General features: G+C 36.7%; 2 protein-coding genes across 2 annotated transcripts in view; both read left to right on the forward strand.

The window, feature by feature from the left end:
• LOC136028872 (amyloid-beta-like protein) overlaps nt 1-23,715 on the forward strand; it is a 157,614-nt gene that overhangs the window by 15,363 nt on the left and 118,536 nt on the right. The window lies entirely within an intron of this gene.
• LOC136028871 (syntaxin-5-like) lies at nt 20,131-23,279 on the forward strand. Its single transcript, XM_065706813.1, has one exon. It carries the CDS (start codon nt 22,300-22,302, stop codon nt 23,260-23,262), a length of 963 nt encoding a protein of 320 aa, XP_065562885.1. The 5' UTR covers nt 20,131-22,299; the 3' UTR covers nt 23,263-23,279.

Consider the following 23,715-nt stretch of genomic DNA (forward strand, 5'->3'; position numbering starts at 1 on the left):
TAAGAGTTTGTCTCATTCAGACGTCAAGGGTAAATGCAACGGTGTATTTAGGATTTCAGTTCGGGGAGGTTTTGCAAAAAGTTTAAAAGACGCATCAAAAACTTGTTAAAATACCTTTTTCTTACGTTTTTACGAGTTGTAAAAATGTGGGAGGGGATGGGGAGGTTAAACCAACTGAAAAGGTGTAATTCTTAAGGTACGAAAATACTCATTTAAGACTATTTTCGAATCGTGAGTTTTAATTACTCTCCTTTACAGCTTCTATTTTTTTCTGAAATGCTATTGCAACTCCCTGTTCAAATTCCTTGAAAAGCAATATAAGGATCAGAGATATACACATAAATAGCGTACATCCTAGTCAAGGGCGTATCCAGGATTTTTGTTCGGAAGTGGTTTTACACAAGAACATATCAAAATTTGATTATATGAATTTTGTTACGTTCTTAGTCATATACTCTATACGACTAAATAAACCATAAAATAGATTGCAACGTCCATATAATCCACCCGTTTCTTCTTTTATTTGGCTTTACTTTCATCAGTTCATCTTTTTGTAGAAGTTATTGTAATTCAAAAGATTACGCCGAGGGCTGTAAAAAAGAAGGACGGCGATGTTCCACTCAGTCCAAGACTCAGGGGTTGACCTACTATTCTTCTAAAAGTGTATTCGGATTCTAGTTTCTTGAAAAGAATAGAAAAAGAATATTAATGTGAACCCCTACATCTATGCATGTATATTAGACGCGACAGTCTTGAGTTAAATTTCACTTTGATTAATTAAGTATGGCTAAATAAGCCCTAAAATAGATTACACCGTCCATGGAATCCATCTGATTCTTCATTTATTTGGCTTTACCGTCATCTATTCGTCTTACTTTGATTTATTTCAATTCGGAAGATTGTGTGGAAGGCTGAAAAAAAAGAAAGAAAAGAAACCCTTTGATTAATTAAATGTGGCTAAATAAGCCATAAACTAGATTCCAGCGTCCATGGCATCCATTTGTTTCTTTATTTATTTGGCTCAATCGTCGTTTGTTCATCTTAACTAATGGGTTATTTCAATTTGGAATTTTGAACACAGGGCCGTAAAAAGTGACGCCGACAAGGCCATATCCAGGATTTTTGTTCGGTGGGGTCACAGTAAAAGCTTTACAAGGTGCATCAAAAGTTCGTTTATAAGCACCTTTGTTATTTTTTCACAAGTCGGACAAATTTCGGGGGTGAGGGGGTCAAACTGGGCACCACCACTCCTGATATGGCGATGAACGTCGGCATTCCACTCCGTCCATGACTCCAAGATTGACCTACTCTTCTTCTAAAAGAAATTTTTTGGTGCATTGTTTAAAAAATAAAATAAAAAAACAATACAATATTGACATAAATTGAGAGAAAAATATATAAACCGAAATTTGGCTATAAATAGAGACACGGGAGATATTTCCTTAAGCCCAATTTATAACAACTTGATATTAAAAGACTATCAATATTTATGCCCAGTCGAATTTAAGACAGCCTATCCGCATATCCAATGAAAACCGAAATTGTAGACAGGCAAAATCTGTTGCAAGGCAAAAGGATACTTATTCAATTTAATTGGTAAATTCTCTTTCATTGATCTCTGGTTCGTTTTTATGGCACTTGGTATTAACCGAGTGACAAATAGCAATCGCAAATTCTGTCGGTCCCGGTTTTGCTACTTTAGGCACTTCCAGGTAAGCTAGGACGATGAAATTTGGCAGGCATATCAGGGACCGGACCAGATTAAGTTAGAAATAGTCGTTTTCCCGATTTGACCATCTGGGGGGGAGTGGGGGGCCCGTCAATTAGGAAAAAATGAATTATTTTTAACTTACGAACGGTTGATCAGATCTTAATGAAATTTGATGTTTGGAAGGATATCGTGTCTCAGAGCTGTTATTTTAAATCTCGACCGGATCTGGTGACATTGGGGGGGGGAGTTGGTAGGGGAAACCTAAAATCTTGGAAAACACTTAGAGTGGAGGGATCGGGATGAAACTTGGTGGGAAAAATAAGCACAAGTCCTAGAAACGTGATTGACATAACCGGAACGGATCTGCTCTCTTTGGGATAGTTGGGGGGGGGGGGCAATTCTGAAAAATTAGAAAAAATGAGGTATTTTTAACTAACGAGCGGATGATCGGATCTCAATGAAATTTGGTATTTAGAAGGATATCGTGTCTCAAAGCTCTTATTTTAAATCTCGACATTTGGGGAGTTTGGGGGGAGCCTAAAATCATATAAGACGCTTAGATTGGAGGGATCGGGATGAAACTTGTTGGGAAAAATAAACAGAAGTCTTAGATACGTGATTGACATAATTGGAACGGGTTCGCTTTATTGGGAGGGGGGTAATTCTGAAAAATTAGAAAAAATGACGTATTTTAACTTACGAAGGAGTGGTCGGATCTTCATGAAACTTCATATTTAGAAGGACCTCGTAACTCAGATCTCTTATTTTAAATCTCAACCGGATCCAGCGTCATTGGGGGGGGGGGCGGAAATCTTAGAAAATACTTAAAGCGGAGAGATAAGGATGAAACTGGATGGGAAGAATAAAAACCTGTCTAAGATACGTGACTGATATAACTGGACCGAATTCTTGGAAAACGTGAAAATTGAGGTATTTTTATCTTACGAATAGGTGATCGGATCTTAATGAAATTTGATATTTAGAAGGAATTCATGTCTCAGAGCTCTTATTTCAAATCCCGACCAGATCTTTTGACATTCGGGGGAGTTGGAGGGGAAATCTTGGAAAACACTTGGAGTGGAGGAATTGGGATGAAGCTTGGTGGATAGAATAAGCAATTGTCTGTGATACGTGATTGACATAACCCTACTGGATTCGCTCTCTTTGGGGGAGTTGGGGGGAGAGGTTCAGTGATTTGGCGAGTTTGGCGCTTCTGGACGTGCTAGGACGATGAAAATTGGTAGGCGTGTCAGGGAGCTGCATAAATTGACTTGATAAAGTCGTTTTCCCAGATTCGACCATCTGGGGGGCTAAAGGGAGAGGGAAAATTAGAAAATAATGAGGTACTTATAACTTACGAGTGGGTGATCGGATCTTAATGAATTTTGATATTTAGATGGACATCGTGACTCAGAGCTCTTATTTTAAGTCCTGGCCGGCATTAAGCCTCTGATTTTTCTTTTAAATCAACCTATTGATTCTTAGAATTTTGTTAGAGCTCATACCATATGAGCTCTTGGCTCTTAGCTCTTCTTGCCCCGTCACAGGTGCCATATGAGCTCTTAGCTCTTGTTTTGATTCAGTGTCTCTCCTCTTGCAGAGTTCATTTCAGAAGGTTAGGCTTTATTTTTTTTTCTCTTCTTTTTTTTTTGTTGAGCACTGAGGACGACTTGGTGGAGGTCCTTGTCGAAATATTTACTTGATTTTCTTCTTCATGTTTTGCTACTGGCTCACAAAATCCTCGGTTTTTCACCTATTTGATTTTTTGTTCGTTTGTTTTGTCCTTTCTTGGTTTCATACGTTCAAAAAAACATTAGAAAAAAACAGGAGCAATTCACTTTAATGTCATTTAATGCATATATGTTTGTTGTGGCAACCCGAATCGGATTGTATAAAACCAATGCTAGAGTTTCTTCTGGGCTGCACTGAGATAAATAAGACTTAAGATCATATTTCATTGTGTCATTCATCACTGCCTGCTAATGTTGTCAAGAGTATGTAGTCAATGTGCTATTTCTTCTACGGGTGTGTTTGGCTAGGATCAATTGAACATTCTCACGAATTGACGGATAAATGGGTTATATCTTCAAAGGTGTGTCGTTCTTCGGGATATCTTAGTTTGTTCGTATTTCTAAATGATGGATGAAGGTTGTTGATTAAACGCATAATAACTTTTCCTAGTCGGCGTCAATTCCCTGGCAACGAAAGAAGTTCTACTCTGACTAATTTTCTTTCTAGCCTGTGTTTCTCTTTATAAACTAGTAAGAATTTCTGTATCGATCAATGGAAAAATTGCTAACTTTAATAGTTTACTGAAGTATATTATGCTTTGGATTTTCTGCTATCTATTGCTTAAATAAAAAGTTTTGCATCCTGAAGTTTCTTTGTTGGCTTAAAAATGGATGGTTTGTTAAGTACAAAGTGCATGAAAGTTGTCTTCCCATAATTAGATCGGCTAAATTAGACCATTCGAAATGCTGAAAAAAATTTTGGGGAATAATTTTCACGCTTAAGTGATTGTAAATTCAAGGTTGCTTAAGCTTGTCAAAATTTAGGGGATATTTCAGCAAGTCTTTGCGGCTTTCAGTTAGTTTCAGGAATGATTGATAGTAATCGTAATATCAATATCATCACTATCTTTACTATCTTCTAGTGACGTAGATTCCTTTTCTTAGCTCTGTAGATTTTACAGTCGGTTCTGACCCGTCTGCAAAATCTACAGAGTAGAAAAAATGAATCTACATTACTAGTGGCTAGTAAAGACAGTCGGAGCATATGTTTATATTAAGATTTTAAAGAATTGACACGCTGTGAAGTCAGAGTGACGTGGCTTGATTATTCAGCCGAACATCTTAAGAAAGAGGATCACACTTATATGAGCGATTGATTTGCTTGAAACGTTGACTTTGTAACACCTGGTACGGCTTTGCTTTCTATCGGTCCTCGCACTAAGCATTTTTGTTACATATCATGGGTACATGCATTTCTCAAGGGGGTTGAAAATACTAAAAATTTAATTTTGTCAAGCCTGTCAAATGTCAATCCTATAATGCCTGATACCCTGTAAAGCTGTTAAAAAAGGAAATGAATATCAAGGGGAACAATTGTATTATTCACTGTGCATCTTTAGCCTTATTTAGTTAGCCATAAAATCATGCAAGGTACTTGCATTATCAGAGCCATTTTCCCCTATGGGGTTTTTCCTTCAAAATCTATAGGTTTTCTTTTCTTCCCTCGGAAATATTTATTTTATTTTAGTGAGCATGAGAAAATTATTCTCCTTTTACAAAATTGTGCTCGAGTAGGCTAGTACTGATCTTGTCAAAGGTCGGTTCTTTATGAAAAGTTATCTGAAAGAATTCTGGCATAATTAATAATATATCCTTTGGATGGATACTTCCTAAGGGATACCATGCTGTAGAACGAACTGTATTTTATTTTATTTTTGTGCATCTATTTATTTTTGTAATATTACATAAATTGATATATATATATATATATATATATATATATATATATATATATATATATATATATATATATATATATATATATATATATATATATATATATATATATATATATATATATATATATATATATATATATATATATATACATATATATATATATATATAAGTTGTTTGTGTGTCTGTTGACTGACGTCATGTTTGTCGACTGACGTCATTATAAGGATTGAGCTGTATGTCGTCATGAAGTTGATATATATTATATATATATTATATATATGTATATATATATATTATATATATATAATATATATATATATATCTATACATATATATATTATATATATATATATATATATATATATATATATATATATATATATATATATATATATATATATATATATATATATATATATATATATATATATATATATATATATATATATATATATATATATATATATATATATTATATATATATATATATATCTTTCTATATTCACAGGTGGTACACAGGGACACAACTACAATGGCGCGTAACGACTTACGCCCGCGGGGGGGCTTGGGGGGGGGGCGCCAAGCGCACCCACCAACTTGGTGTTGGGTTGGCGTATATATATATATATATATATATATATATATATATATATATATATATATATATATATATATATATATATATTCTCTAAGTACTCATTTGTATAATCTTCGTGTTATTCTTCAGTTCATGTCATGAGGTGTCAAAAACAGTTATTTCAACTAAATTGAGAAATTCTGGCGTGAATTTAATTCGTCCTTCCTGTTGATACATCAAAAAATCGGCCATTTTAAAGGATTTGTTTCCTCCTCGGAATTGTTGTGATTTTCACTGTTGCTTCTCTTCTAATCGCTGGTTTCGTTTGCGGTTCGATGTGATCACCCCTTTCGCTTTTCTTCTACCCGCTGATTCCGTTGTCTATTATTTTCATTTGGGATTCTTTGTGTTGCTTGTTGTCGCATGTCTTCTAGCCATAGATCTCGTTGTACTTCATTTTCGGGCATCATTACCCCAGACATTTTTCCTTGCCTTTTGATTTAGGTGTTCGGATTCGTTGTAGATCCTGAGTATTTTCTATGACGTCATATGTACCAAAAAACCTCTTTCCCAGCTTTTCCCTGGTTGTTACATTTCTGTTTTAATTGTGTTGTTATATAATTTGGTAACAACCTGCAATGTTCCAATGCTTATGCCCACTGAAATATCTATATTACACATTGGCTTTGTTATCGTTTTATTTTTTTGTTTTAAGTCTTTATTATTTTCAAGTCTTTAATATCGGTTGAATTAAGCAACGCAAGCAATCGTTATATATATATATATATATATATATATATATATATATATATATATATATATATATATATTAAATTAATTAGTTTATAATGGTGTTGATCTTCTCAAGAATCAATTATTTCTTACGAAAATTTGTTTCTTATCCTTTATAACCAAATAATGATATGTATGTAGATATAAAAGGCTACCATACTTGAGTAGCGGAAAGCATTTCTTGTCTTGATTATTGATTTTGTTCCTGAAAAGTTTCCAGGACTTTCCCCACAAATTGTTTGTGCTTTTTTTGGTCGACTGCCTACTGAATCAGCTTTTCCCCCCTATCCTCGACTAGTGTTTGGAACGTCTCACTGAAAATTATGTCGTTCATAAATCTGATTTCCCTTCCTAAAGTGCCTGACACAAACAGTCCTTTTGGGATTATCATACTTAGCTCAGTCTATGTAGAAACGACTGGAGGACCGAAAACCTTGTATTTTCTATCTTTCTATGCAAGCAAAGACTCGTTTTAACTTGTTTTACTTGAATGTGTTTTCTAAACTTACATTTCGCATTTTGGTGTCGCAAGAAACTTTTGAACAATATAAAAATTTGCAGTTCATAGCGTGGTCACTTCTCAGGGGAAAAGGGACAACCACAGACAACCGGGGGGGGGGGGAAGGAAATTTTGAACTAACTGTAGGTAAATTTGAGGAAGATCGCCCCCTCCTCAGTACTTATCAGCGCTCTTCACGCTAAAGTTTTTAAGTACTTTCAAAAGTATCTTATTCTAATTAAATGGCCCTCGTGTTTCTTAAAGAGTCAGGACAAAAATTCAATCTTAAGCGTAAAGATTGAGGTATTTAGGAGGGGACACACCCCCTCATATACAAAATAACGTCTGAGTGTTTTAAGTTTTATTGTTGCTCTTTACTTTCAGTTGAAAAAAATTTAAATTGAATTTTAGATCGTTTTTCAAATAATACCTGAAATCCTGTTCCCCCTCCATTGAAAGTTCCTCCCACGCAAAACCCCCCGGACAATTCTATTTTGGCTGAAGATTCCCCTTGAAAAATTTCTTGCGGACAATTCTGCCAAAAAAATTCTACTTCGCATTCTTTGATTTGAAAAAAAAACTTCGGTTTATTGTTATTTATTGAAAACCCCGTTATTAAGTAATACTGCAAACAACAGAGAAAAAAAACTTAATGTCAAATAATTATACACTACGCTAACATGAACAACAAATAATGGCGAAAGCATAAATACATTATATACAAACTTACAATTATAAACTACACGCGACGCATTAGTTCCGGTTATCAAGGATGATTAACTGTCATTGCATTGCTTTTCCTGCTTGTCAAAGATACAGCTTCCTCTGGATCAGTTTCTCCAAACTTAACGAACCTCAAGAAACATGAGTATTTGTCTTATATCAAACTTGATAAAGTCTCCCCAGAATGGGCAACATACAGAATGTGAGGAAGGGCCAATTAATTGAAAGAGATGTGTGGGAATCAGCATATGAGACAAAAGAGATATTAATACCATTGGCAATGTAGGAAGATGGACATTTTCTTGATGATCAACAACATTAATGTTGAATAGAACGGGAGAAGAAACTGCACCTTGGCGGGCTCCTCTTCAAGCAGGGATTCTTCTAGCTTGGGGGATCGACTCCTTGTATTTTGAAAGTTGGAATCTTATGACGGAATTGAAGGCGTGCATACATGTCTCAAAAAGCCTTACTGGTGCAACAATTTATATCTCCTTTAGCAGCGAGAAGGGACATTGTCGCATGGATAAGGGAGTCGAAATGTTGACTGACGGAGGAATTCTCCTGGTGATATTTGTGAGACTCCTCTCCACTTTGTATAGGAACGATTTCTGAAAATATATGCCGTCAAAATTGAGTAACCTACTGGATCTGAAAACAGTAGTTTTGAAGCATAACATTCCATCCGAAAAAATATTTGGTTCTACCCTTAAAATTTTGAATCTAATCAACTTTTCTTTTTGAAATCAAACTTCAAAACGTGTTTATGTAAAACCATTAGTTCTTGATATTTAAGTGAGAAGTTATTCTTGTTGGCAGCAGTACACGGTGAAAATCGGAGACTTTTATCCAATACTTTGGGCGTCTTTGGAGCCACAGAAGGATTCTAAAGACAAAGACGTTTCTAGAAGACCTGTTACAGCACTTTTGCCCGTCACGACAGTGTTGAGTGCTTGGCTAATTATTGTTTGGTTTTTTCATCGCTGCTAAGTTTGTGCTCTTCGGTAATGTGTAGCATAAAATTTGATTTTTTTTTCTATAGCGATTATAGCCCATGGCTTTCATTTTTTTTAACACCCTTTATAATATGATATTAAACCAGAAAATTTTGTTTTGCTCAAACTTTCTCAACTGACAAATTCCAATTTCATCATTAGAATGATCACCACTGCTACCACATGTCATGTTAGAAGATCATTAAGTCAGTTTTCAAATGCTGGACATCTGAAAAAAGGATGACTTTCTATATCATGGATGATAGAAGGTTGAAAACTCACCTTCTTAATATCCACGTGTTAACTTTCTTTGAAAGAATCTACCATTATATTTCCTTTCGGTAAATAATCTTAATTTAGGTTCTTAAAGTTTCTTCCCTGCGTACTTTTGAAAAGGATACAAATGTGGCAGTTTTGTTGGTTCGTAATAAAGTTCCTTGCCTGGATCGGTTCAATCGATGCAGCTGTTTCTAGAAGAGGTGTGACTGAAATTCCAAATTAAGAAAGAAACCAAAATAACATTTTCTAAATAGGAAAATTATATGATTAGAATTTCAGAACCGTGCAAATAGCAATCGCAACTTCATTTCAACGCTGAAGTGTCTTGTAAAATCTAGATAAAAGTATGTGGCTTCATTCAGCTTAGCGCAAGCTTAAAAGTAAATAGTCTTATGTAAATAATAACACAGAGAAAAGGTTTACATTGTCACTTACTTTAAACTGATTATGCTTCCAGGCTAAGTACTGAATTTAGGGATGCTGGAGATGTAAGAGCGAAAACACGTGGTTCTACTTTAAGATACAAATAAAAGAAAACAAGCGTCTGAAGATTCTCTGTTAGTCTGTGAATAAATATTGACAATTGAAGCGATGGAGTTTTTTTTTTTACTTATTACCCCCTGCCCCATAACAACCCTAGTTTTGACGTCCCCTTGCTCAAGTAAACCAAATGCTGTCACCATAAATGAAAGCTCAGTTATTTAGATTTTGGGTGCAAACGATTTTCACCAAAATATCCTGGATTCTGTCCTTCCTACTTGACTTAATGATCCTGCTCATAATCCAATTTACGATTTCACCTCCAACGTTAACTATTCTGGCCAGTGAACTGGCTTCATGTCTCCTACCGACCATTGAGAGGATATGACTGAGTTTATTCCGTATCCTGATAGGAGGAAGCTTCCAGGTTTCTCTGAGGGGCTCATTCTCAGAAGGTATTCTGGTTGGTTTTTCTGTTGGAATGCGCGATAGGTGACCTGTCCCTCCCTCAAGTGGCATCCTGATTTTATCAATGCCTGAAGTCCAACTTAGAAGGTGGCAATACCGAGGGCCACTTCACTCCAACCAGACAAGGATCCCTATGATGTTTGGTCCTGGATTCCTCTGGGCCTCCAGAAGAGTAGTAGACAGCAAATCACCATAGGTCGCTCAGGTGAAGATTGTGAAGATTAGTCAAGAGTTATACGATCATCCCTCAGTTAGCTGTGGTCTCTGGCTCAGAATCGTCCGAAATGGAAGTTAATTGTTGCTGCCCTATGCGCCATTTGGCGTTGGAAGATCTAAGTCTAAGTAAGTGGAAAACTCAAAACTCTAAACTCCAAAAACGTGGAAAAGTTTGTCCACGTTTCGAGCATAAATCGCGTTATTTACTGTAGAATTGCAATGTTCATGATTTTTAATAATTATTGTCTTGTAATTAAATCCAAACATTCTTTCAAATGGTGAAAATCGAGGATGAGGTGTTTAACTTGGTGCTGATATAGAGAATTCACCTGCTGGAAGTTTTCCCCATTTAGCTGTCAATTTCAACTATTGCAAATTGACCACAGTATGTTCTACCCACTTGAAAAATATAACCTGTTGTAGCGCAGTGGTTGATACTCTGCTTGGCAATACGGAGCACCCAGGTTTGATCCCCGTTGAAGCAAGGTTGGGCGACAAGCTCGCTACTTGTCCCTGTAAAAAAACAAAAACAAAAAAAACTCAGCAACTAAAATATCGACTCGAAGCCCTATGTGCCAGCAATGGCTCAGGAGGATCTTTATCCTTTATCCTTTTTATGAATAATATACAATTTCTGACAACATTTTATTTATGTCTATGCACCCTCAAAATGTTGTTATTTTGAATGTAAAGTTACAATTAATAGACTAGCAAGAACATCAATTAATAAACCAGAATTAAATGAACTAAAACTAGCAATATTCTTTTAAAAATTGCCAGCGCACCACGTATTCCCAAAAGTAATTTGAATACTTTTTCTAAGGTCGAAAAAAATGAGTGAGGCATCGCACCTCAGAGATGCTCTAAGGGCTTCAATAAAAGCTTTTAAATAGAAAAAAAAACGATTTATAATGAATGTAACACGGCTCATACAAAACATTTTTCGCGCCTGTAAATAATTGTTTGGCACAAATGTCTTAAATATCTTGTATCTTTGGGTTGCACCATTCAATGAACCAATGCCGTAGTCAGGATTTTGTTAATGGGGGAGGGGGTGTTTTTTCCAAAAGATTGGATTGTAAAAAGATCTTTAAAAAATGCATCAAAATTTGTTTATGTACATTTTTGTTTACGTTTTGACGAGTCAGACAAGAAGGGTTACCCCCCCCCCCTGAATATGTCCTTCTGTGCAACAAACTTCACTGAATGTTGCCAAAATTAGCAAACACGAGGTGTGGACGGTTTGGACAAGATTGCCCAGTTTTATCGATTCTTTAGACATCTCTAATTTTCTTACCCTACATTCTTTAGAAATAAGTTGCTTATGTTGCTCCTTTACAGATTAGATCTAATTTTTCTCCCTATTTGCTGGAGAACATTCTTTTTATTAGATAGCCTGTCGTAATAGTGAGCTTTCTCAGGCAAAATCTGGACATCCCATTAGACTCAGACTGTATGTTTTGTTGAAGAAACGCATTGCAGTAGGGAAGCCAAAGGGAGAGGAGTTGGTTTTATGGGAAAATGATTTTTGCTGCGACACTATCTGATCTAACACGATTTTCTGCTTACAAAATAGAGAGAGAGAGAAAGCAAGCTTTTTCTATACATTAAAGTGAAGACGTTAAGACTGCACAGAAATTACGTATATTTGAGGCAGGTGCTCCCCCTGATACTTTTTGCTTAAGGTTAAGTTATGCTTTAAAGGATGTAAACCATGTTTTGAAACGTCTGTTCTTTAAAAACGGCAAAACTGTCTGTTCAGTTTGTTTTTGAGAATAGAAAAAATCGAAAAGCAAGTACTTACTAACATACAACACCTTATAGAGCCCAATTAACTTTGAATAATGACATGAAGACCGCGTGGGAGTGTACTCTTGGAACTAGTATCTTTTTGTGCCATAGGGTGCGAAATTTTTTGACTGCTGAAAAAGGACACTAGCGCTGTGTTCAATATATCTATATATATAAAAATAAGTTGTCTGTCTGTGTGTCTGTCAGGTTACGTCATGTTTCTGTGTCGACTGACGTCATGAAGTTAGTTGTCGTCATTTTTGCTATGACGGTGACGTCATTAAAGATATTTAAGACATATATGTTCACGTAGAAATCTATTAATGTTTAAGTTTAAAATGACTGATGAATTTACAATGGCAAAAGCCGATGAAGATGCTCAAACAGTCTATGCCAAAAAACTTGCTGCTGATAGAGAAAGTCAGAAAAGAAAGCGTGCCGAGGAACTACCAGAGCAACGCGAAAGCAGACTTGCTGCTAAAAGAGAAAGTGAAAAAAGAAGGCGTGCCGAGGAATCACAAAAACAGCAAGAAATCAGGCTTGCTGCTGATAGAGAAAGTAAGAAAAGAAAGCGTGCCGAGGAATCACAAGAACAGCAAGAAATCAGGCTTGCTGCTGATAGAGAAAGTAAGAAAAGAAAGCGTGCCGAGGAATCAGAGCAACCTGAAAGTTATCGCCTGGCATTCAGGTACAGCCCAGTCGATGATTATAGCTTGAGTAGATGTGTTCAAATCGGGACAATGTCTAAAATTTGTCCGTATTGCAAGGCCTTGAAATTCAATGGTGAAACAATGGGAATGTGTTGCGCCTCAGGAAAAGTTAAACTTCCTCTATTGGCTGCACCACCAGAGCCATTGAAGACTTTCCTTACTGGAACTACGTCAGAATCTAAGCGTTTTTTGTCACAAATCAGAAAATACAACTCATGTTTCCAAATGACGTCGTTTGGAGCCCAAATCTAAAATCCAGATCAATTTATGTCTACTTTCAAAGTAAAAGGGCAAATTTATCATAGAGCAGGGTCTCTTCTACCATTCTCAGGCGAGAATCATAAATTTTTACAATTGTACTTCATCAGTGATAGAAATTCTGAATTGAATGCACGTTGCGAAATTTCTCCCAACGTTGAAAGGACAATCGTTTCCCAATTGCAACATCTTTTCCACGAAAATAATAATTTAGTGCGTCTGTTCAAAACAGCCATCGATTTGATGCCTACTGATACGCATAAAATTGTTATTTCCGCTGACAAAACGCCTCCTGGCCAACATGTGCGTAGATACAATGCTCCAACTATCGACGAAGTGGCAATCGTTATGGTCGGTGATCAGTTTTTACCTCGAGATATTATTCTTCATAAGCGAAACGCTCAGTTGTTAAGAATTGCTGAAACTCATCGATGCTACGATGCCCTACAATATCCTATCATTTTTTGGGATGGAGCCGACGGCTATCACTTTAATATTACATTGATGAATCCAGCCACCAACAAAGAAATGAATAAGAAATGCAGTGCAATGCATTATTATTCCTATAGACTAATGATTCGGCAGGATGAAGAAAATTATATTTTAAAATGCCGTGAATTGTTTCACCAATTTGTCGTTGATATGTATGCTAAAATTGAATCAGAACGTTTGCTATATATCCGCCTGAATCAGACCAAGCTCCGCTCTGAACAATACATTCATTTGCGACATGCAGTTATAAATGACGGTAATACCACAAACGTTGGAAGATTAACAATTTTACCTTCGTCATATGCTGGCAGTCCCCGTCATATGCATGAATATGCTCAAGATGCTATTGCGTATGTTCGTCTCTATGGTCGTCCAGATTTATAATCAATACATGAATCAATGAATCAATGTATACATGATTAAATACATGTAATCAATCTTGGGACGAGATACTGCAGCTTTTACTTCAAGGACAATAGGCGGTTCATAGGCATGACATTACGGCCCGTGTCTTCCGGCAAAAGTTGAAATCACTGATAAACTACATAGTAAAACTTGAAGTGTTTGGGTCAGTGCGGTGCTGGATGTACTCAGTGGAATGGCAAAAACGAGGTTTGCCACACGCACATATACTAATCTGGCTACATAAAAAAATTACTTCGAACGAAATTGATGATGTGATTTCCGCTGAAATACCTGATAAAAATGTCGATAAGGGGTTACATGATATTATTGTAAAAAATATGATACATGGACCTTGCGGTGCACTGAACGAAAATTCACCATGCATGGCCAAAGGAAGGTGCACAAAGCAATATCCTCGACTTTTAGTATCCAACACAATTACTGGCAATGATGGTTACCCACAATATAGAAGAAGATCTACTGAAGATGGCGGTAAAACAGCAATAATAAAGAAGCGTAACGGTACCACCATCGAAGTAGATAACCAGTGGGTTGTTCCATATTCCCCATTATTATCAAAAACATTTAATGCACACATAAACGTTGAATACTGTAACTCCGTAAAGGCAATCAAATACATATGTAAATACGTCAACAAAGGCAGTGACATGGCAGTTTTTGGCTTGCAGCCCGAAATCAAAGATTTCGACGAAATCGTACAATATCAGGCTGGAAGATACATAAGCGGTAATGAAGCTGTTTGGCGAATTCTTTCATTTCCGATACATGAACGTAGTCCAGCTGTTGTTCACTTAGCGGTACATTTACAGAATGGTCAACGTGTTTATTTCTCGGAAACCAACGTGCAACAAAGAGCCCTGAATCCATCGAATACAAAATTAACAGCTTTTTCTTTCGCAAAAAAACTGCTGTATACTGAAGTGCCTTCGTATTACACGTGGAATACTAAAAATAAAGTATTTGAACGTCGAAAACAGGGTAAGTCAGTCGACGGCCAACCTACCATCTTCAAAGATACCAACGGAAAGCTCCCAGTAGTGGGAAAGCCAAGAATGTTGTATATTCGCAATTTTTACGTAGTTTGAAACACATATATAAATCTATCTATCACAGGTGGGACACAGGGACACAACTACAATGGCGCGTAACGACTTACGCGCGCGGGGGGGCTTGAGGGGGCGCGAAGCGCCCCACCAACTAGGTGTTGGGGTGGCGCGAAGCGCCATCCCAACAGCTAGTATTTTATAAACGATTGCAATTGATTTTTTTTCACTGATAGCCAAGGCTGTATCCAGGATTTTTGTCCAGAAGAGAGGTTTTGAAATTAAAAAAAAAACATTAAAAATTTGTTCAAGTACTCTTATGATATACGCCCTATATAATAGAGTCTGTTTCTCTGACGCTTAATCCTAATGAAATATACCAGTAAGATAAAAACATAATACTTTAGAAACAAATTTGGGCTATATATTTGCACATTAGAGGCCCAAATAAACCTGACCCTCTGTTTTCCCTAGGACAGAGCAGTAAACAAATCTACTCATTTGGAGGTTGCTCTGTACAACGCGTGTCACTACATCGTTTAATAGACTACAAGGTTTTTTTTTTCCTTTAACTATCATTTTGACATTTTTAGCCACTAAAAACAAGCTATAAAGGCTGCAACTTTAAGGAAGAATTTATATTTTTCCCATGGTGGTTGTATATAACCTTTGATGACTCCAGGACATCAAGAAGAGACTCACATTGTCAGTGGTTACCAGATAAGTGACAATGAAAATCAGTAGACAAGCGTGTCACGTAGTAATAACAGGGCATGACCTCGATATCAGCTACACGGTTTACTTTCTTCTTAAGACTGGCGAATTGACGTTTCTGGACGCAAAAACGATCTAAATAGGTCACAACTTTAAGAAAGAACTAGCATTTTTCCCTTGGTGGTTGTATTTAACCTATGGTGATGCTAATGCATCAAGAAGAGGCTCATATTGTCTGCGGTTACAAGATGAATGACAATGAGAATCAATACAGACAGACCTGTTGCGTAGTAATGACTGGGCATGGCCTCGAAATCGGCTACCTTTGCTTTTTGACAGAGGCTGATGCAGAATCAGGTTCTTGGATTACGTCCGTATGAATTCTAAGGTCGTTATTCATGTGGTGGGACAAAAATTTCATTTTCTTCCAACGAATTATCATTTATAACACTTGTAACTTCTCATTTTTTGGGTCTTGTCTCATTTGATAGTCCAGGTTGTTGATTTTTACCAGGTTTGAATTTAATTTGTTTGGGGGTGTTCTCTTGATCTTATTACGTTTGATAGTTCCGTTGGTTCCAAAAAAATCATCATTTTAGTTCTCATTGCTGTCATTTTCAGTTCTGACACGTTTTGATTCTCGCTGTTGCTTATCTTCTAACTCCATTTTAATGTTAGTCACAAAACATTCATAAAATCACTGTACGAATGTCTTGAAAAGCACAGATGCCACAAAAGGCACTGTTCTTCCATCAACATTGGCTTATTAAGAGTTCTGAGCTTTCTGATTGCAAACCTGAGGCTAATATCGTAACTAGTTGAAGTACCTGTGATCTAGTCGAAATAGTTCGTTCATTTTCTTTTATTACTCGTTCTTTTCTTATGGTAGCTTACTGTCACTAAAAATCATAGTAAAGCGACGCAAAGAAAGAATCATATGAAGACTTTTTATGGCACTTGGTATTAACCAAGTGACATATAGCAATCGCCAATTCTGTCTGTCTGTCTGTCGGTCCCAGTTTTGCTACTTTAGGCACTTCCAGGTAACCTAGGACGATGAGATTTGGCAGGCGTATCAGGAACGAGACCAGCTTAAATTAGAAATAGTCTTTTTCCCAATTTGACCATCTGGGGGGAGTGGGGGGCCGGTTAATTCGGAAAAAATAGAAAAAATTAAGTATTTTTAATTTATGAATGGGTGATGGGATCTTAATGAAATTTGATGTTTGGAATGATATTGTGTCTCAGAGCTCTTATTTTAAATCCCGACCGGATCTGATGACATTGGGGGGAGTTGGAGGGGGGAACCTAAAATCTTGGAAAACACTTACAGTGGAGGGATCGGGATGAAACTTGATGGGAAAAATAAGCACAAGTCCCAGATACATGATTGACCTAATCGGAACGGATCCGCTCTCTTTGGGGTAATTGGGGGGGGGGTAATTCTGAAAAATTAGAAAAAATGAGGTATTTTTAACTTACGAACGGGTGATCGGATCTCAATGAAATTTAATATTTAGAAGGATATCGTGGCTCAGAGCTCTTATTTTAAACCCGACCAGATCTGGTGACATTGGGGGGGAGTTTGGAGGGGGAAACCTAAAACTTGAAAAACACTTAGAGTGGAGGGATCGGAATGAAACTTGGTGGAAAAAATAATCACGAGTCCTAGATACATGATTGACATAACGGAACGGATCCGCTCTCTTTGGGGTAGTTGGGGGAGGGGTTAATTCTGAAAAATTAGAAAAAATGAGGTATTTTTAACTTACGAACAGGTTATCGGATCTCAATGAAATATGATATTTAGAAGGATATCGTGTCTCAAAGCTCTTATTTTAAATCCTGACTGAATCTGGTGACGTTGGGGGAAGTTTGGAGTGGGGGAACCTAAAATCATGGAAAACGCTTAGATTGGAGGGATCGGGATAAAACTTGGTGGGAAAAATAAGCAGAAGTCTTACATACGTGATTTACATAATTGGAACGGATCCGATCTATTCTGGGGGGGGGGGTTAATTCCGAGAAATAAGAAAAAATGACGTATTTTCAACTTACGAAGGAGTGATCGAATCCTAATGAAACTTCATATTTAGAAGGACCTCGTAACTCAGATCTCTTATTTTAAATCTCAATTGGATCAAGCGTAATTGGGGGGGGGGGGGGCTGGAAATCTTAGAAAATACTTAAAGCGGTGAGATCAGGATGAAACTGGATGGGAAGTATAAAAACCTGTTTAAGATACGTGACTGACATAACCGGACCGGATCTGCTCTCTTTGGTGGAATTGGAGGGGGAGGGGGGTTAATTTTGAAAATTGGGGTATTTGTAACTTATGAAAGGGTGACCAGATCTTAATGAAATTTGATATTTAGAAGGATCTTGTGCTTTAAAGTTCTAATTTTAAATTCCGACCAGATCCGATGACGTTGGGGGGAGTTGGAGGAGGAAACCGGAATTCTTAGAAAACGTGAAAATTGGGGTATTTTTATCTTACGAATAGATGATTGGATCTTTATGAAATTTGATTTTTAGAAAGAATTCATGTCTCAGAGCTCTTATTTCAAATCCCGACCAGATCGTTTGACATTGGGGGGAGTTGGAGGGGGAAATCTTGGAGAAACACTTGGAGTGTAGGAATCGGGATGAAGCTTGGTGGATAGAATAAACAAATGTCCTTGATACGTGATTGACAGAATCGTACTGGATTCGCTCTCTTTGAGTGAGTTGGGGGAGGGTTTCAGTGATTTGGCGAGTTTGGTGCTTCTGGACGTGCTAGGACGATGAAAATTGATAGGCGTGTCAGCGAGCTGCACAATTTGACTTGATAAAGTCGTTTTCCCAGATTCGACCATCTGGGGGGCTAAAGGGAGAGGAAAAATTAGAAAAAATTAGCTATTTATAACTTACGAGTGGGTGATCGGATCTTAATGAATTTTGATATTTAGAAGGACATCGTGACTCAGAGCTCTTATTTTAAATCCTGACCGGTATTAAGCCTCTTATTTTCCTTTTTAAATCAATCTATTGATTCATAGAATTTTGTTAGAGCTCATACCATATGATCTCTTGGCTCTTAGCTCTTCTCGCCTCGTCACAAGTGCCATATGAGCTCTTAGCTCTTGTTTTTTAGGTCTATACACGATAAGCCTTAATGTGAAAACTGCTAACTGCCCGAAACTAGGCCATCTATTATTTCTCTCTTTTTAATGAAGCAAAAACAATGTTGTAATTATTATCTACGTATTCTATCTTGGACTGATTCCAATGTTTCCTGACAAGAAAACTCCCTAGATACTCTGCTCTTGATGCGTTGGACTCTATCGATCTATCAACCGGCTATCATATATTGGTCATCTATATTAGTCACCACCGGCTTCTTTTATCTTTTCCGTGGTATCTACTTTGGAGCCTATGGTCAAAACGAGGCCAGGAAAAGATGATAGATCAACTTCGCAGAATCACATAGTTCGTGGTAATGAACTGTAAGTAAAAAGCGACCCGGCTCAGTAGTAACCAAGACTCTAAAAACGAAATTTTGATATCAAGATATATCAAAAGAATTGTATTTTTTATACTGATTTCAAATAAATAAGTTTCATTAAGTTTAGTCTTGCCTATCAAAGGTTACGAGCCTGAGAAAATTTGCCTTTTTTGAAAAAAGGGGAAACACCACCGAAAAGTCATAGAATCTTAATGAAAACCACACCAATAGGCTCAGCGTATGAGAGAACCCTATTGTAGAGGTTTCAAGCTTCCCTATGCAAAAATCTGGAATTTTGTATTTTTCGCCAGAAGAAAGATCACGGATGGGTGTTTGTTTTTGTTTTTCACAGGGGTGATCGTATGGACCCAGTGGTCCTAGAATATCTTGAGAGGGCTCATTCATACGGAAATTAAAAGTTTGTGTGCCCTTTTTAAGTGACCACAAAGATTAGAGGACAACTAGACCCCCTCTTCCACCCATTTCCCCCAAAAATTGTCTGATTAAAATTTTGAGATAGACATTTTGTTCATCAGAGTTTAAAGGCCCAAAAACATGCCTTTGGATATAGCATACCCCCCCCCCCCCGAGCCCGAGGGGAAAGATCTTTAAGTTGTAAAAATAGCCCATAGTTTATGCATAGTATTTGTTATTGGGATGCATCGATTAGGGAGAGGGAGGGAGGGGGAACCTAAAATCTTGGAAAACGTTTAGAGTAGAGGGATCAGGGTGGAACTTCATGGGAAAAAAAAAAGCAGAAGTCCTAGATACGTGATTAACATAATCGGAACGGATCCGCTCTATTCGGGGGAGTTGGGGGGAGGGCTAATTCTGAAAAATTGGAAAAAATGAGGTATTTTTAACTTACGAAGGAGTGATCGGACCTTAATGAAATTTCATATTTAGAAGGACCTTGTAATTCAGATCTCTTATATTAAATCCCGACTGGATCCAGAGTCATTAGGGGGAATTGGGGGGGGGGGGCGGAAATCTTGGAAAACACTTAAAGCGGAGAGATCAGGATGAAACTTGGTGGGAAGAATGAAAACAAGTCCATGATACGTGACTGACATAACCGGACCGGATCTGGCGACATAATTCCGAAAAATTAAAAAAATGAGGAATTTTTAACTTACGAAGGAGTGATCGGATCTTAATGAAATTTGAAGTTTGGAAGGATATCGTGTCTCAGAGCTTTTTTTAGACTTTCTAGGACGATGGTAGGCGTGTCAGGGAGCTGCACAAATTAACTTGATAAAGTTGTTTTCCCCGATTAGACCATCTGGGGAGGCTGAAGGGAGAGGAAAAATTAGAAAAAATGAGGTATTTATAACTTACGAGTGAGTGATCGGATCCTAATGAATTTTGATATTTAGAAGGACCTCGTGATTCAGAGCTCTTATTTTAAATTCCGACCGGCATTAAGCCTCTGATTTTCCTTTTAAATCGATCTATTGATTCTTAGATTTTGCTAGAGCTCATACTATATGAGCTCTTGGCTCGTCCTGCCTTGTCACAAGTGCCATATGAGCTCTTAGCTCTTGTTAATTGGAACAATAAGAAGCTTTTTTGAAAAGTACTAAAAAACTTTAGCGGAAAGAGCGAGGCGTTGAGAAGAAGGCAACCCCCTTCATATACTTCATAATTTCTGCTTGTTTTAAGTTTTAATATTGCTCCTTACGTTCTGTTGAAAAACTTGTTTCTTTCCTAAACTATCTAAATGAAGGATCTAGCTTGTGATCCTAGCTTTAGTTTTGCTGCTATATGCACTGGAGGCACTATCAGAGCTATGAGACGTCGGCAAATCTTTGGATTGGATTTCTAAATTATTATTAAAAAGGATCTCTTTCCAATTATGGTTGCAGCATTGGATGCAGCCTAATAAAGAACGAATATAAGTAAATAGTGACTTAAAACTTATGATATGCACATATATTGAACGGATAGAGAGCTTTTACTCCTCCCCTAATTCGTAAAGTTGACAGTTTGCTGGTGCTTTACTGAAACCAACACAATTAAGAACGGGAAAATCCTCAGTATTTTCTGTACGATGGCTGTGCTCTTCTTCTACTAGGCTGCAGCGATATCTGCAATCACGATCTTGTATACGAAAACATAGTTTTTTTTTTTGCAAAAGCTGATTTTATTTTACATGTAGTTTTTTCTTTCTAACAAAAGTGACTAGATGTGGTGATTTCCCTTAAACTTTGTTATTAAAGATTTCTCTATGATGTTTTGATAGCCTTCTAGCCCTGGTGAGAAAAGAAAAAAGGGAGACATATCAGTGCTACAAATGCCGAAAAGTGATTTTCCTAGTTTTTGAAGATGGGGGAGTGTAATTCTCACGGTTAGGGTCTTAGACCATGCTGATTCCAAGGGTGCAGTTTTCGTTTAGGTCAGACGCCAATTGCAAGGAATATTATGTGTTTTTCAAATTCACAATAATTTTCTTTTTGTTATAAAATCTTATTTTTAAGGTGAACGAAAAAAATAGTTACCATTTCTGAACCACTGTCAGATGGCAATTTTTTCTTTTGGCAGTTTTTTTTTCTTAACGCGTGTTTTAAACTTTTGGCTGTTATGGGAAGTGGTTCTTCTTTGAATGGGTTGCAGCTACAGCTGCAACCATGATTGCATCTATTGTTGCAACCAATATATATGTCGCATTCTTAATCCTACTATTTTTTTTTTTTCATTGGCGGAGAGTATTATTAAAGCTATTTGATAAACTAGGTTGATTTACAAAAATCGGAGATATCATTCAAAATGCTCTGTTGTCATAGTTTTTTTATTGCAGTAAAAATCAGTAAATTATTTACTGTATAATCGGGAAAAAAAATCTAAAATTTAAAATAATTTTATAAAACATATAATACAATTGAAATGAAAAAGTCTCAACAAACAAACAAAAGCAACTAGCTTCATCTTACGAGTCTTACGAGTATTATGATGCATGTTCTCATTTCCTGTTCTGTTTCAGATTTCTGTTGCTGTTACTAAGCAAAACAAAAAACTATAAAATGTAAAATAATTTCGCATATCTCAACATATAAGATAATCTAAATGGAAAGAAAAGTCTCTATCTAAAAATTTAGCCGCTAGTTCGCTATCTCTAGAGTAGTTTAATGAAGTGTGCATGGAAGAAGTGCTGACTTCTTAATTGATAAAGATATGGAAACCAATTCGTCATATTTTACTTTGGCAAATTCATCATTGCTGAGGAACAGGAGCCGAGAATTCCAAACCATAGTGCACTCCATGTATGAAAAGAATTTCCATCAGACTTTTCGTAAAAAGCCTCAACCGATCCAACAGCACTCTTATTTTATGCAATCGGCAAGACAAATTTTGTTAGAGGACATCCAAAATGCGTATTTGATGCTGGAAAAAGTTAGCAAATTGCTTCGAAAGAAGTCCTTATTTGATAACAGTTCCAATAAGGTAGATTCAGTTTGCATCCAATTAAATACTAATATTCCTTCTATCAAAGAGAAGATAAGAGATCTTGATGATAAACGAAAACTCAGTAATCATGGGAACAATAAAGACCTATTGTGGAAACAAACTGTCATCAGTCTAGAAAAACACTTAAAGAATATATCGACCGAATTTCGGGACATTTTGGATATAAGGAACAAAAACATGGCATTTCTAAGCGATAGAAGAAGAGAGTTAAGTGACTTTCGTTTCGACCCAAGGTATTCTTGGCAAGGTTTTCCACAAGGCTCTGTTTTGGTTGCAGATGAAAAGGCTTCCTTAGTCAAGGTCGCTTCTTCGTCTCCCAATAACATAACAATTCCCACGGAAGCAAACCGATATGATCAAACACAGATGTTGGTAGAAACTGATCAAACTAGTGAGTATTTATCCTCGAGACTTGAGGAAGTTCAACATATTGAAAGAACTATTGTCGAAATGGGACAAATTACGCAACAAATGGGAGGCTTAATCCAGGATCAAGGGGAGACGATGGTAAGGATTGAAATGAACATTGACGAAACTGATATCAACATAGAAAGCGGAAACAAAGAGCTTCTAAAAAAGCTAAGCTCAGTGTCTAGTAATAGGGGGTTGTTAGTAAAGTTTTTCGCTGTTATTGTCTTTTTAGGACTTCTTTGCATTGTTGTGAAGTAAACCTATTGTAAAGACGGTATGATGGTTGGTATTTCTTTGTGTTTGGTTTTATTTTTCGTGTCGTATTATTTACTTTTCCTCTCACCAGGGATTCTTCAAACCCATACAGTATAAACAAGAAAACATTGGTTATAAAAATTATTAGCTCTACAGTATTCGAGATTTCTATTCATTGTCATTTCTTCTTTAACTACCGAGCCTAACTCATAAAAAGTCAAAACTCATAGATGTCTAATTTATTGGCATAAATCACGTTTACGTTTTCTGGGCCGCCCAAAGTGTTACGGCACCCTTTGTTTCGCTTCTTTGACATAATTGTTAAAACACTTTGATGCTGTTTCTCCTCATTCAACCAAAAGCTATTGATACTAGCCCCTCGAAATTTTAAGATGGGATCCAAAAGCGTTTTTTTTCTTCAAGAAAAATGATGAAACGTTCCTATAAGATGGTCTC

Source organism: Artemia franciscana, chromosome 7 (genome assembly GCF_032884065.1).
Source record: "Artemia franciscana chromosome 7, ASM3288406v1, whole genome shotgun sequence".
Classification (NCBI taxonomy): Eukaryota; Metazoa; Arthropoda; class Branchiopoda; order Anostraca; family Artemiidae; genus Artemia; species Artemia franciscana.

Excerpts from the sequence above, each read along its gene's own strand:
- LOC136028871 (XM_065706813.1), top strand. The coding sequence starts at position 22,300 with ATGGAAACCAATTCGTCATATTTTACTTTGGCAAATTCATCATTGCTG.